General features: G+C 36.3%; 1 protein-coding gene across 1 annotated transcript; it reads left to right on the forward strand.

Annotated features, from left to right (window-relative positions):
- On the forward strand, nt 1-9,307 carry mtnr1bb (melatonin receptor 1Bb). The gene is made up of 2 exons (XM_053516485.1): nt 1-196; nt 8,463-9,307. The coding sequence occupies exons 1-2, from the start codon at nt 1-3 to the stop codon at nt 9,305-9,307; spliced, it is 1,041 nt and encodes a 346-aa protein (XP_053372460.1).
- The last annotated feature ends 7,798 nt before the right edge of the window (nt 9,308-17,105 follow it).

The following is a 17,105-nucleotide window of genomic DNA, read 5'->3' on the forward strand; positions in this document are numbered from 1 at the left end:
ATGTCAGAAATCGTCCCTCTCGTCAGGAACCTGAGGGAAGTGGGAAGGTTGAGGCGCGCGTCGGATCCCGGAGCGCGCCCTGCCTGGGCTACAGCGCTGCTGGCCAGCGTGCTCATCTTCATCACTGTAGTCGATCTGATAGGAAATTTTTTAGTCATCATTTCTGTATTCCGGAATCGCAAACTGAGAAACGTGGGTGAGTAGCACAATAACCACACACACACACACACACACACACACACAGTACTGTATATAAGCTACCATTTAAGATGCCCTTTATTCTTTTTTTTAACGCACAGGCATGTTTTCGGTGATGTTAAAAAAATACGAATGTATACATTTTGACAAGGATTCTGAAGACTCATCATCAAACCAGGTCTTTAGAAATAGTTTAGGATTTAACTGTACACATGTAACGTTTTTATCGCCCTTTAAAATAAAGTATATGTGTGCCAATTGTACACTATATGGAGTCAGTCAGTCTGTGCCAGAAAGACTCACTTCTTAAATGTGAATTTTGTAAAATAGTTAAGTCAAGTTAATGAATGGATTTATGTTTGCTATAAAATTTAGACCTGAAAGATTAACAAAAAATATTATGTTTGCAGTTTATTCGCGTTTTAGCAACTTTTCTTTCGTTTCCATTCAAGGAAAATATATATCATCGATATAAATTATTTTCTCTAACTATATATTATTCATTTATTTATTTATTTTAATTTATACCTAAAATTCCGAACAGTATCTATCTAACCTTTCCATGACTCCATATAAGGAACAGTAGTTTTTTTAGCATTAAGAATAGCTAATAGTTAATAGCATTACGCTGCATCACATTTTATAAATCTATTTCTATGATAATAATGAACAATAATTGTTATGTGTACATTGTTTGTACTTTATAAGGACAAAACATTTCTGTTATATTTCTGTAAATATGATACATACGTAAGTTTGCGTTCATGTTGCAACCTTCATCCAGCAGAGTCTAACCCACATCTATACGTCACTTATTCTAGTAAACACGAAATTTGATTACATTTAAACGACATTGCAAGGATAAAAGCTTTTTTATTACTTCCAGCAATTTCCCTCATATTTACTCCAGGGTCTTTCATTTTCTTATTTTTTTCTGTTGTATAAAGAGTTTAATTTGAATGTTGGAACACTTTGCCATTTTTTCGTCAGTCTTCAACTGTGCAGTGCCTCAGCTTCCTGATCATGGCTGAAAGGAATATAAGCCAATGTAAGCATTAATTTTTGTTGCCCATATGCCCTTAAGCTCACTAGTTGTAAGTAATGGGTAGAGTTGAAGTAGCCTTTCTGTCAGCCTAAATCAGTATTGCCCATCTCATGTTAGAAGTGCAGCTCATTTGATTATTTTATAATGTTTTATGGCTAAATTCTGTGCAAAATCTAGTTTGAAAAGCTCAGGAGATCAGCAGTTTCTAAAATACTTTAGCCACCTCGTCGCAACAGCAACCATGATGTTCAAGTTTCTGAGAGCACTTTTCCCTGATTGAGATGTTTGATTTTAACTTTACGTGAAGCACATCAAACGAATTTGCACATTTTGAATTATGCATAGTACACATCAGTAAAGAATTACATTACAGAAAAAAAATCCAAAATCAAGAATCATAATCACATCTAAAGAAGAATTAAGCTGAAATGAAACAATTTTTACATCCAAATATCAGGGTATTTAAAACACCATTGGAGCCCAATTTACTGTGGTAATTAGAAATACAATATATACACAGTATTTTCTGGGACATAATTTAGGTGAATTAAAAAAAATTTAAACATGGAAATTGTATGGTAAAAATGGATTAAACTACCATATGCAGTTCCTCATTTTAGTCTTCAATTTAATGTACAGGTATGTATGTGTTAATTTGAATAATATTTCACATATGAAAAAAAGAAATGTAAAATTGCCATACTGTACTGTCATATTGTTGCTAAAATGTCAACAGGTTCCATAAGTTATTGTTATTGATTCCAGATGCAAACTGATTTGTTCATGGAAAAGTGTGCACTTATTTAGCATTAAGCATCAGAAACTTTTTAATGAACAACTCTTTATCTGACCATGAATTTTATATTTTGCATTGATGTTAGGATCCAGTACATTTTTTAAATATGTAGTGGAGTGTACATTTCAGACAAAACATTTGCATGTTATTTTCCTAATTTTTTATTTTTAATATCTGAAAAGCTAAAATTATCATGCAGATAATTACTCTTAAATTTTGCAATGCAGCATCAGTTCAAAACTAATTGTGATCTTAGGTTAGAGTCTGTAATACACATGCATGATGCATGTTTACAGTCAGCCTCATTTTTTTACATTTCTGATCGTATGACTCACACCTCTGTCATCATCATCATCATAATCTGTCCTCATCAGATTCTAAGGGTCAGAGAGAAAACCTGTCAAAATGTGTTTGATCATTAGTTCCTAGTTCCTAGTTTCTGCTCAATTCTCCTGTTCCTCCTGTTCAAGGAACTAAAATGTATTCCTACAACTTTCATCATTTTGTCTTCTAAGATATGCAATGCACATAATATCTTCTCATAAACATATAGTAATTATACATCAAAGCTTATAAAAAATAAAGAAAAAAAAGAAAAAAACTTTCTATTTACACTGTAATGTAAATAGCACTGTAAGATATATAACGAGTTAATAAAGAATGTGTAAGGTTCTTAATAAGTATGTTAAACTGTCTGAAATATACAGTACACTGTATACATACAGTATCTACATCAGTAGATAAGGTACATTATATATGTACAGTACAGTACCTTAAGCCTAAAGAATATCTATAATGCTCATTTCCATATTATTCCATCTATTATCTTAAAATATTAAAATATACTTATTTAATTTCAGGTTTGCATATGTTACAGTACTATTCATACAGTATGAACAGTATCTTTCAGTCTAGTTAAATACACACAGTCAGAAACATGGGGAAAACTACTGAATTGACAGTTGCCTAGAAGATGATCATCAGCATCATCATTGCAGAAATGAATAAGTGTTACCAGTGTGCTCAAAGTGCTATCTGGAAAAGAAAGTGTGGTAGGAAAAGGAGCACAAACAACAGAGATGACATCACGCTTAAGAAGATTGTTAAGCAAACCCGATTCAAGAACATGGGAGAGTGGAGTGAGACTGGAGTCAGTGCACCAAGAGCCACTATGCAGAGACGTCTTCAGGGAATTGACTACAACCGTTGCTTTTCTAGTAAGCCACCCCATGTCAGAAGTATTTAACCTGGGCGAAGGAGAAAAATAAGCGTTGCTCAGTGGTCTGAAGTCCTCTTTTCATATAAATGTAAATTTTTTCTTTTATTTTAAAAAATCAAGGCCCCAAGGTCTGAAAGAACAATGAAGAGGCATATAACTTACTGTAAGTTGCTTAAAGTCCAATGTGAAGAGTCCACAGTCAGTGATGATTTGGAGAGCCATTCAATTTGCTGGGGTTGGTTCACTGTATTTTATCAAGTCCACAGTCAATGCAGCACTTACCAGGAGATTTTAAGCACTTCATGCTTCTGTCTGCTGAGGAGATTTATAGAGATGTCGATTTCTTCTTCCGGCACCTGCCCACACTACTGCTTGCTGGTTTGCTGACCATAATATTACTGTGATTGAGAGACCAGCGAACTTAACTGACCTGAACCCATAGAGCACCTATGTTGTATTTATCAACAGGAAGATGAGAAACACTATTTTTTAAATGCAGACTACTGCTAACCCATCCCCCCACATGACAATGATTGAATTTTGCTCAGAGACAAGTGGAACCCGTGAAAAACCCATTTTCTAACCGGGTTGCTGTTTTGTTGTTTTAAAGCATGATACATAAATTAAAACATTTTTTCTAAATGATAAAATCATTTTCCCAAATGACAAAATCACAACAAAAGAAGAATTAAGCTGTCTTGGAGGATTTTTCTATGCTAAATTAACAACAAAAAGACAGCTACGTGAACTTTTAAGACTCAATATTCTGATTTAGGTGATGGCTTGTCTGTGCCATTTGCCTGTCATAGATGAAAAATTCAAATATGTTTGATCAAAACCCTTAGTAGTTTTGAATAATAAACACAGATTACAGTATTATGCAAAAGTCTTAAGCCACTCCTCATGTCTTCATATTTTGCTTCTTTTCATGTATTTTCTTTACATTTTTACAGTTCAAACATACTGCCAGTGCAGTCAATGCATACCTTGACTGAAAAAAACAAAAACAAAAAACCATTATGGACACTATCAGTCATGGATTGGCCTGCACAAAGCCCAAATCTCAACATTATGGAAGCATTGTGGGATCATCTTGACATAGAATGAAACAAAAGGAAGCCAGCATCTAAAGAAAAGCTTTGTAATGTCCTTCAAGAAGCCTGGGGACCTATTCCTCAAGACTACTTAAAAGTAGTTGACCTATTAAAAAAAGGTTACCTAAGATAGTTCAGGCTGTCTGGAATAACAGCAGCCATACCAAAGATCAAAGACCAAAGCTTGTTTAAAGCTTTTTATATTATATTTTGTATTTATGCATGCACATGTTGCAACAAAATGACTTTACCTATACTGTATAGTACAGTATATACAGTCTACAGTATATTAAGTGTGCTTAAAAGGAGACACAATTTGACATGTGACATAGACTGTAAAACACACTTATACACTCACCTAAAGGATTATTAGGAACACCTGTTCAATTTCTTATTAATGCAATTATCTAATCAACCAATCACATGGCAGTTGCTTCAATGCATTTAGGGGTGTGGTCCTGGTCAAGAAAATCTCCTGAGCTCCAAACTAAATGTCAAAATGGGAAATAAAGGTGATTAAAGCAATTTTAAGTGTGGCATGGTTGTTGGTGCCAGACGGGACGGTCTGAGTATCTGCTCAGTTACTGCGATTTTCACGCACAACCATTTTTAGGGTTTATGTAATGGTTAACCCCTAGAGGGCGCCTAAGCGCCTGGGTTTGTTTATGTTGTAGTTTTTGTTTAAGTTGGACTACGTGTCCCAGACTGCACCTCGGTCAGGTGACGTAGGAATTCACCTGAACCGAGGTAAGCTAATTAAGTTAATTATAAATAGCCTGACTGGAGCGCAGTCAGGCGTCTAGCTTTAGTTGTCGTACTTATGATTTATGTCGGTGTTGTTTTATGTGTACAATTAATAAAAACCATTACCAAACCGCCAGCTCGCCTCCTGCACTTATGCCACCTAAACATAGACGCCGATTTAGAAATCGTGACAGTTTACAAAGAATGGTGTGAAAAGGAAAAAACATCCAGTATGCATCATAATAGACAACCAAAGATAAAATTTATGTTGATATTTAAGTATCTGACTGTATGAAATGTAATTATTTATCTGACTTTAAAGTATAAATTTGGACTAACAAGGTCCAATCAACAAAAAATATTTGACAATGTGACGTAGCTTGTAGAAAATCTTTAAAAGTGAAAGGAGTAATGTTGAGCATGCTTGAAGTGACAACAAACTATTTATTTATATAATGACTGTAAAATATAAACTGTTCCTTAGCTTGTTTATCCATCATTGTAAGTTTAGCGGGCACTTATTAGATAATACATTGATAAACAGTTAGTGAGCTGGATGAGAGTCACGTTCAGTTCCTTGGTTACCCCTTTTTCACCAAGGCGGTTCTGGAACTAGTTCAGAGCCGGTGACTAATTTCGAACTAGTTCTTGGTTTTCAGACACCCAGAGCCTTCAGACAGAAAATCTGGTTCCATGGCAGCACCAACACTCTGCTAGAAAGTACAGAGTAGAGACATACAGTACACAGACGTACAGTATACAGTGTTTATCAAACAGAACCTACTGTAAATGACTCAAACATGGCCTGATTTGATTAAGGCCTAAGAAACGTGGGTCTTTCTGTTGTGAGTAAGTGATGGAAAAAGCACGTCTTCTAGGAGAAGTAACTGTCATTGTACCCTCAGAGGCCCCAAATCTCACCGGATGGTGCTTCAATTTAACAGCCATCTGGATCGAAAATGTCCACCCTGACCACATGTTAAAACCTTTTAATCTGAAAGTAGCCAGGCCAAATCTGTATATGCTTATCAAAGTTTGTTTGTCTAGAGTTTGAAGTGTGTTGAAAACTTCTAATCCAAAAGCAGGCAGGCAATATCCATCAATGCTGATCAAAGTTTCTTTCTCCAGAACTCTGAAGTGTGTCAACATAATTGAATCTACAAACCAGAAGGATAAAATACGTGAACGAAGATTATGGTCTCTTTATTTTGAAAATTGGAAGCATGTCGAAAACTTTTCATCCAAAAACCAGCAAACAAATCCGTGAACCGGTAACCTGAGTCTCTTTCTCCAGATATTATAAGGTATATCAGCAACCAGAGGTCTTAACTGCAACGTTGGGCAAATACTCCAGGGAGAAAGCGAAAGATTCAGCATCCTTTTAAGGCTGAAGTAGAAATTACTATGTGGGAACAAGAGCGTGAGAAAGTCAGTGTGAGAGGGTCATAAGGAGGAAACAGATCTGAACAGTAGTCAGACTGGAGCTGGGAGAGGAGAAGGATAAAAGCAATTAATTGTACATTTATGTATTCATGTCAGAACACTGGCAACGCTAGCTGAGAGTAAACCACATACCAGCATAATGGAAGCGTACTAGAGACTAACCAGACATTTACTCTAGTGAGGTTGCGCCTGGCGTTGTGAAGCTATTTATATCTATTGTGATTTTGATGTATGACTTGTATTTCACTGACTACAACTTGGATCTCCTCTTGTTCATGTTGTTTGTTGATCGACTTACCCCTGCCTGCTTATTGAGCTCCATTTTTGATTTGACTGCCAGTGTTTTCTCTATTAATAAAACACCATATTTTTCCTGCAACTGTGTTCTCAAAGTCAATTCCTGACAATTCATTATTAATTTATACTTTCATCCTGGTAAAAAATTTCTTTTTGTAAAAGAGTTCTTTAAAAAACAAATCAGTACTAGAATTGCAAGTTTATTTTACTAATTATATTAACTACAAATTCTTAGATAATTGATTGATTTGCACATCTACCTGACACATAATGTCTGCTACAGTAATAGTATCAGGATCTATTGGAGGTCTTGTTGGCAGACCTTCAGTCTTAATAGCCTTAATTCATTTTATAAAAGTTTACATCAAGAAACGTTATTTTGTTTGTTTTGCCTAATGGCTTTTTGGAATATTTGCAGTTTTATGGAGTTTAGTTTTAAGAAAATAAAGAGATCTTGGTCTGTATTTAAGTATCCCAGAGTAAGAAATCGCTCCTAAGTGGCTAAAAACTCTCAGAGTGGTGCAATTTTTGGTCCTATTTTGAGGGCCTACATTTTAATCAACATTCCCAAAATTGGAAATCTGTCTCCTCCAAAATATAGTCGAGCTCTGGAGGTGTCCTAAAGGAGGAAATGGCGTTCAGGCAGAGACACACATGGAGGAGAGACTTTTTGGTAATAACTATAATGTGAAGCCTACTTGTGGTGAATTGATGAAATCAGTGCCAGTTGTGCCAGTTTTAGTAATTCATGTCACTAAAATTTGTCTTAGATTTGTTGACATTGTGACAAACACTGTTTATGACAGCACTATTGCGACAGCACTCTTACTGTATCTTCTTCCTGTAGGTGATAAGGGGATGGGAACGTTTACAGCATTTTTCCGGATGTTGTTTTAGCTTTGCATTGAAATATAGTCATCCTACAAATAAGTATTATTTTCAATATTTTTTAATTCTATCTGATGAGTAGCTTTTCTTTTCTTGAACAAACATTATGGGATTATGGAAAAGATGTTCCATTTCAGAATGGTTAAATAATCAGCCTGAATCAAGGCAAGCAACAACTAAAATAACCTGAATTGGATTAAGACCTGTGTAAGAAGGATATTGCTAACTCATCACCTTTGTGGAAGAAATGGTCAGTTATGTTTGTACTGTAAATATTCTAATATGTTAAATTCGAAGACAAAAACTCTGTTAGTTTGATGCCTTTACAGGTCATATCGTATACAATACATTGTAGGCCAGTGGTTCTAAGGTAATCTCAGTTTGCAACGGACATCAGTATTAACCCAGGGCTTTTGGTTTGGAACCTGACTGTGATCTTAGACACAACATCCTGTGTTATGATACCATACATTACATTCAATGCATGTAATTTGTCTGCTAATTGAGCTCAATAATTAGAGAGAGAAACAATGCATTTAATTGTGTGGCCTGTATTTCTATACTAACTGCCTTAGTAGTCAATTGTTGGCAGGTCCGCAAAGCAACAACTAAAATAACAGTCAACAACTCAATCCCGCTCCTATCGTAGAAGGTCACTGACTAAATGATTAGTGCAAGACTTTTGCACAATATTTATAGTTATACAGTTATTTAACCTTTTTTCTTATCTTCTTTTAGGTAACATGTTCGTGGTTAGCCTGGCCCTTGCTGACTTGGTGGTGGCTTTTTACCCATACCCACTGGTCCTCTATGCACTGTTTCATGATGGATGGTCACTGGGGAACACTCAGTGCCAAGTGAGCGGCTTCCTAATGGGCCTGAGTGTAATCGGCTCAGTGTTCAACATCACAGGCATTGCTATCAACCGCTACTGCTACATTTGCCACAGCTTTTCCTATGGGCGCTTCTACAGCCTCCGTAATACATTGCTACTTGTGGCACTCATCTGGATGTTGACTGTGCTGGCCATCCTTCCCAATATCTTTGTAGGCTCTCTGAGCTATGACCCCAGGGTCTACTCATGCACATTTACACAAACAACCAGCAGCTCATACACCGTGGCAGTGGTGGTCATACACTTCCTGGTACCCATGGCAGTGGTGACTTTCTGCTACCTCCGTATCTGGGTGCTAGTCATCAAGGTCCGGCATAAAGTAAAGAAAAAAGAGCATAGCCAAGTGCGGCCCAGCGACCTACGCAATTTCGTCACTATGTTTGTGGTGTTTGTGTTGTTTGCCATCTGCTGGGCACCATTGAACCTTATTGGCCTTGTAGTGGCAATTGACCCAGAAGTAATGGCCCCTCGCATCCCTGAGTGGCTCTTTGTGATTAGCTACTTCATGGCCTACTTTAACAGCTGCCTCAATGCCATTATTTATGGCCTGCTTAACCGGAATTTTCGTAAGGAGTACAAGCGTATTGTAAGATCTGTGTGGATGCCAAAGCGGTTTGTATCAGAGACTACAAGGGTTTTCACAGATGGCATACGAAGCAAACCCTCTCCAGCCATCAACAATGAGTGAAAATGCTTTTGAGGTTTAAAGCACGCAGACAATTTTATCTCTCGCCCAAAACGGGAACTGAGGATTAGTGAAATTCTCATTTGAAGCCCAATTTTTTATTAAGCATGTCATCACGTAATTCGTCATTTTTGAAATTGGTTATGTCTTTTAACACTGCTCAGGGTGCTTGGTGTCTTTTCACCACTGTGAAAGATCACTTTTAACTTACCTTTTTTATCATTTACACTGGAAACATGTACTGTACAGTGTATTCTACAGGGTTTGCTTTAACATTATTTCTAATGGTGACATCTAACAGTTTTGATTCATGCATTTATTATGTTTTCATATATTTTGGTGAAAGCAATAGACAGAGTTTACTTTGCAAAACTTTTATGTTTAACATCTGACCTGAAATTTACCATCACATGTTTAGGCTTTTTTATATATAGAGAATGCAGTTGGATCTGTTTAATTTGTCAAAGAGTTAGTAATGCTGGATAAAGCATAACCTTTAAGCCAACCACAAATTCTGCTCTTCTAATTCCCTTATTCAATCATGTGGCATCTCTTCTTTACTGGTTCTCTCCCAAGCACACTACAGCATAGGAGAGACTTTACCTCAATAAAGAAGGGATTCAAAAGAAGGAAATGCTGCTTATGTATCTTGGTTGGGCTGGGACTAGAAAACAAGAATAAAATGTGTTTAAAACGATGTGTTTGATTTTACTTTAATATTTTACACATTTAAATTTATCGCACACAGACATATGCACACAAAGAGCTTCCAACAGTGTAATGACTTAATAGTGTCACATGCAAGTCTTCTCCCACAGATTGTGTGTGTTTCTATATACAGACACAATATACAAGCACCTCTGCTTTCACACACCCACACCGAGACACACTCGCTTGTATACTGTACACACATACACACACACTTATTAGTAAACTCTAAACAAATCAATAAAATCCCTAATAAGCCATGTGGAAACTCGCTCTGATTAAAAAATTCTTAAAAAAAAAAAAAAGAAACTATACCTGGATTCCCACAGTTGCACGTGCTGATGCATCCTGTTAATTTTCAATGGGGTGATGTTACGCATAAGTCTTTAAGCCTTAATGTGGCTTAAAGAGCCCAAAAATATCGTGGCGTTAAACAAATCAATGGGGTGTTAAGAAAAGTTTTTTTGCAGTCTGAATTCACTTCATACTCCATAACCAGATGTTGATTGGACACCAACCAAAGAAACCGAGATTGCAGAAACTGTGGTGAATCCAGTATACAGTCATTTGGTTGTGTTTTTTTTTTCTTCCTAACATGACCTGGCAGGACTCTCCATGTGCTGTACATGGACCCTCAACATGTACACAGACCCTAATATACATACATACATACTTATTGTATGTACAGTACATACTGTACATACATACATACTGTGCATGATAGAAACTATGATAATTTGAGAAAGAGAAAGAGAAGAACCACTAGCTCAGATCATTGGCTCGGGAAAAAAGCATATACGGACTGCTCGTAGTGCAAAAACTTGGTCGTTCATCATGTTAAAATTGATTACAAATTTTACAAATAGCTTGTCTTGCTAAATAAGTTACTCGCAATCCAATGTTTTACTGATTGATAAATTCCTAAACTTTATTAGATGTTCATAACTAATCTATCAAAAATTAATAAAACAATAATACTTCAGAAGGTACAGGTAAAGAGTTTTCACAGCATGTCTAATCTATTTCTGCAAGAAGGAGTGGAATAAAGCGGCCAAATCAAGATGTAATAATTTGGCAGACAATTACCACAAAAAGCTCTTTATCAGTGTGCACAAGGTAATTTCCATTGCAAAGAAGCAATCCATGTCTGCCATTTTAAACAGACAAATCAATAATCAGCCAGTGAAAATGCATGACCATTTGCAGAGACATATTTTAGAAATCAAGGTCAGGGGCTCATTTAGGTCTGGTTTAGTGAGGTGTTAAGGTACACAGCTTGTCAAGAAACTTCAACATAATATTATGTTGCTGATAAAGAGTGAACATTAAGTAATGTTTTGAAACACCCTAAAATAGAGTGGAACCTTAGATTACGACCATAATTCGTTCCGGAAGTGGGCTCGTGGGTCAACAGTTATTTAAAATAGATTGTTTTAAAGTGGAAAAGAGTTCTATGGTCAGACAAGTCCAAATTTGACATTCTTGTTTAAAGTTATGGACACCCTGTCCTCCTGGCTAAAGAGGAGGGAGACCTTCCTGCATGTATCATCTGTATCATCTGTAAGTGCATATTGTGGGGGCAGCTTGCCTGCTTTGCAAGGCACTTTAAATGCTAAAAGGTATATTAAGGTTTTTCTCAGGTAAAACATTTATGTTCTCTATGTTTTATTGTAAATAACATATTGGCTCATATGATTTTAGTCTTTTAGCTTTAATTTTATTTAAATTTTAAAAATGTCCCAACTTTTCCAGACTTTGGGTTGTACAAAAAGTATAAGGAGCCCAATAATGTAAACTTGGATTAGTTGAAATTATGTAATTGGAAAGAGACATACTTTCCAATCTACAGTACAGGCTATGATTTTTACCCATACATAATTCCGCATGACAGAAAATGTCTGTGTATGTTCTATTTTAAGGATACAGACAAGGTAACATGAACATGGACAGGGATGTAACCAAATACAGTTGAACCTTGGATTGCAAGTATAATTTTTTCAAAAGCTGGCTTGTATATCAAAGCACTTGTATATCAATATTCAGATTTCCCCTAAAGAAATAAAGTAAACTCCTATGATTCATTCCACAACCACAATATTTATATGAAAATAATTAATACAGAATATAAAGTAAAAATAAAACAATTGCCCCTAAATTTTCCTTTAAAAAGGATGCAGACAGAGCAGTGTTTTCGTTAGTGTGTGTGTGTGTGTGTGTGTGTTTGTGTGTGTAAATTCCATCTTAACTACCATTTAAATATGTGTAAAAAGTCATGAAACATGCACCTCTTCTTAATAATGTTGCTCATTAAAATCTATCATTATTTTTCAGTGGTATCAACACACACAAGTGGTTATACACGCACAGAGTCTCTTATCAACATGGATTATATATATGTGCTTTTAATGTGCTGATGTCAAAATGTAAAATTATTAAACTCTGCAGCAATTATTAACTTCTCTTGTTCCAGGGCTGCAAAAATTATCCATCTTTTTCTTCACATCTCTTTTCTTCTTCAGTCTTCATATTCCCTCATCACCCTTTGCCCACAAACACCACAGAGTTATTTGATGACTTGAGACAACCTGAGGACGCAAGGAACAGCAAAACATTGCTTTCAACTAAGCAAGAAACAACAAGTCAAATTGATGAAACATTGCATAAGGCAGTGATTTGATTCTCCATTGTGATTATGATCGTAATGACCCATGTCATTCTACCAAATAATGATGGCCTTGTTTAAAAAATGGCATCAGTTACCCTTTGTGTAAATCAGCTTCACACCAGTGTTCCCGATACAGACAAGGCAGAGCTGTGAAGGAAAAAAACAAAAACAACATGACTATCAGTGACAGTGACATGACCAGTGTAAAGGCCTGCCGACACTAATCAGGGAAAGAGCATTAACTGTGTACACAGTGACGTATGGAAAGTTTGTGTAAAAAATTTCAATGGCACCCCAATACATCATTTGAGGCTTATAACAGTTTACACTATCCGAGTCAACACTAAATAAAGCAATTAATTACATGCTAAAAGGTGTGTGTGTGGGTGTGTGTGTGTGTGTGTGTGTGTGTGTGTGTGTGTGTGTGTGTGTGATTGTGTGTGTGTGTGTGTGTGTGCGCGCGCATGTGCGTGTGTGTGCCCTCATTTATTCTCCTTGTGTCTCGTACAATAAAAGAAAAATGTTTGTTAGGTAAACAAGGGAAACTACTTAGATGTAATATGGGAAAAAGAAACAGATGAAGACAATGGCAAGAAGAGAGTCTGTGTCTGACCTTGTCTCGATGGTAACAAAGTTTAGAGGGTACAAAAGAGTAAAAGTTCTATAGCACACCCAATGATAATATTCTATATGTGAAGTGGACAAAATCTGCAATAGATAACAAATAGACTATGTATCCTGTTATTCTGCATTCTGCTAGATCTGTCTGGACAGATTATTACTATGATTTTTTTGTTGTTGTTGATTATTTATTACTTTTTCCTTTAGATAACAACTGTGAGCAACTGTAACCTACTGTAGCATAAGCAATTTCCCTCTGGGATTAATAAAGTTCTTGAATGGAATGAATCTTGAAATGGAAGCATCTAGTGGTAATAATAACCTTGTCAAAAAATGGCAAAACATGAAAACCCACAAAGCATTGTCTTAAAGTATGTGAAGTTTCCCACCATGGCTTATAAAAGTTCCAAACTGCCTCTTTAAACAACATCAGCACAGTTGTACATCAGAAGCTTCATAGCATGGGGTTTCAATGGCTGAACAGCTGCCCATGACACAACACTCAAGATTGATGGTATAAGGTTGATGGTATCACTTAACTTCATACATTTCAAGAGGGGCAGCGACTCTCCAGAAAACACAGGGACAGGGATATGCTGTCTAGTATAATTAAGTAGAGCAAAACTATGACACTACGCTGGACTTATACCAGACATATATCAAAGGTTTTAACGAATGGCGGTGTGGTTGAAACCAAAATAATCAGAGCACAAATTAATGCTCGTGTGACTGAGAGAGGGAGGGGGTAATTAATCATAAGAAGGTATGAATGTAGAGGATGTAAATTGGGGCATTACTGTACATAAAACATTCTGAAGCTCTGTGGTTAAGGAGTAGCATAAATGTCTGCTTAATCATATATAGTTATTTTTATTTGCCAGGACACTAATTCACAACTGTTTCATTTCAGAAAATTGAGTTCATTCACCATCTTAACTGCTGACAAACAGAGAAAGTTTCAGGCTGTGCTTTCTTAAATAAGTGGTACTGTAAGTGGGAGGTAATCATGCTGTATCTTCTGATAAGGCGCAAGTAGAAGTTAGGAAACCCTAGAAAGTACTCTAACTCCTTAAAGGTAGTGGGAATGGGCCATTTCCTCAGTGCTGACACTTCACCTTTGTTTCTTAGCTGCACTGTATAAGAGGGGGGGAAAAAAAACTAAAAACTACCCTGAGCATTTAAAATTCTAATTTTCCCCTTTTGCATAAAGTTTCAAATCTGCACACTATGTCCTTCAACACATCACTGATGAAAAACACTTTAAAACTCTGTGGAAGTTGAATAAAGCCTATACATTATCATGCAATATTTATAATAGGCAGAGGTGGAAATAAATGAGGAAATCTGTTAGCTGATCCTCTCCTTTTCAACAAAAGGACAACAAACACTGCAGCATATGAGACCATGGCACTCCAAGACCAAGCACTGTTGCCTGCTTAATTGTCTAAGTAGCTTGTTCCATACTGTACCTTAACACAACAGTGACAATTTGGCAAGATTTTGGGGCTGGGTGCAATTCATTGATAACACATGATAACACAAAAATCCCAGGACTGTCCTGAAACTTTGTCAGCGTACTCCAAATAAAAACTGACCATCCCAAATATTCAGTTTGTATCATTTACAGTAAAGTATTGTTTTTCATTGGTATAGATTTTTGTACTGCCATAATATAAGAGCTTTTGGATTATCCTGACTATATATTTCATATAAGTATGACCAAATAAGCACAAACATTGATAAGAACATTTTCCAAGCACCTACTGTAATGCACTTATACACAAATGGAGGATGTAGACAAATAAAAAATCATTCTATGCTGCACATTATTTTGTGCTACAGTAAATGACTCTACGTCAACATGTGTTTGATTTGAGATGTACACTCTCAACTAATCCCCCAATTAACTATGTTTTTAAATAACCATGTTGGTTAAGTCTTTACACTACTTTTGTGTTTCAAGTTCCTCTAACTTGGAACATTGGCTTTGACCATGCCAATGCAACTCTGTAATAGTTGCACCACTGTTGCCAATTCTTTTTCAGAGGAAAGGAGCTAAAGCGTGAACAAAATAAGTCGCTAGACGACTTGTAAAACTATTGTTTCAGTTTAAGTCAGGAATAGAATCTCAAGTTCTGCAAGATCTACAGTATGAATAAAGAATGAATAATTGAGTTCCAAATTTTTATTGTGATTGTGTGGTGTGTGTGTGTGTGTGTGTGTGTGTGTGTGTGTGTGTGTGTGTGTGTGTGTGTGTGTGTATGTGTGTGTGTGTGTGTGTGTGTGTGTGTCACAATCATCAGTAACAAATATAATAAAGTGTGTGAGCTGACGGAACAGCCCTCTGAGCAGTGCTGTTAGCTGCTAAAGGGGCCAGTGCCTGTCATCTCAGTGCTGGACCATTTAAAAGGCTTTAACAAGACATACAAACCCCAGAGACCAGACATCGACTACATGCCATTACCCTCCAACTCCACCCGAGGAGAGACAGAACTTGTCCTCTAGCTGTTTACTTGCTCTCCCAAAATGTGCAGTCATGTGTACAAGTTAGTACCCTCTCTTTCAAATAATAACAAAGGGTTGTAAGAATATTTCCGAACAATTTTAAATGCAATGTTCTACAAGTGGAAAGCATTCAAGACAGTTGCCAATCTTCCCAGGAGTGGACGTCTCAGCACATTCGCCCCAAGGCCAGAGCAGGCAATGCTCAGTTGTTGCATAGTTATTTATTTTCAAAATGAATTCAAGGAGGGGAAATGACTGAAGGAGAGAGTAGTGGAATTCTCTTTTGATGAGTGGAAGTGAAATCTCCAAGTTCAAAGCCAGCTGACCTGAGAGTATCCGGATGTTGGCATGATTTATAGACTGGGTTAAATCCAACGTTGCAGGTCCAAGCATGTGCGACAGAGATCAAAGACCTTTGTACAGGGACCACAGGTCAAAAGGCAAAAGAGCAGTCAAGAACACAGACAAATAGGCTCTCAGATGAGATAATCTACTACTAAACCTAGATTACAGCGTCATCATGAAGCCACAGGCACTGTAAATTACTTGAGTTGATTTAGGTGCACAGGCGACGAGAGAGGAGCTTGCTAAGGAAATTAAGGTGTTGAAGACTATGCTTGGCTGATCCATGACGGAACATAATGTTTGTGTATTACACATATGTATTATACAGTACCTGTATGTATTACCATTAAAGAATTTAAAACCTCAGTAAAAAATAAGGAAAATGTCTTTACCATCTTCAGTTTTTACTAAAGGTATACTCACTTTTGCACTTGGTGGTCTCGAACCAAATAAAAAAGGGGAAAAATAAAGTGCTATGGTTGTATAATAAGTAATTTGGTACTATAGAGCTTGTGAACTTCTTACTAAACAAGATTACAGTACAGCTCATGATTAAAAACCTAGTCTCCGTGCCCTGAAGTTCTGGCTTCGATAACTTAAAATGTAATAGACAGGACATGAGGTACAACTGCTTTTTTTACACTGATCTAAGAAAAAAAAAAGAATTTGGCTCACCATGAGAGGCTGCAGTACACCTACTGCCACAGCAAACACCAATCTGCAATGTTTGCTCATTATACTTAATTTTTAAACCAATATACAGTATGCTAAATCAGGATGAATAAACTTGTTTTTCAATGTATTTTTCGTATTTTTTTTTTTAAATATGCTCGAAATAATCATTGTACAAATGTACAGAAAGTATACATTAGAATACAATTTTTAACATACGGTAGTCTCAGTATATTTTCAGTTAAATTTAAAAGTACTTTTTCTTATGTACTTATATTTAGTGCA

This window comes from Clarias gariepinus, chromosome 17, assembly GCF_024256425.1.
Source record: "Clarias gariepinus isolate MV-2021 ecotype Netherlands chromosome 17, CGAR_prim_01v2, whole genome shotgun sequence".
Classification (NCBI taxonomy): Eukaryota; Metazoa; Chordata; class Actinopteri; order Siluriformes; family Clariidae; genus Clarias; species Clarias gariepinus.

Bases quoted from the DNA above. Each gene is read 5' to 3' on its own strand.
- mtnr1bb (XM_053516485.1), top strand. From the start codon at position 1: ATGTCAGAAATCGTCCCTCTCGTCAGGAACCTGAGGGAAGTGGGAAGG. The intron at 197-8,462 runs GTGAGTAGCACA...ATCTTCTTTTAG, and splicing joins TCGCAAACTGAGAAACGTGG to GTAACATGTTCGTGGTTAGC.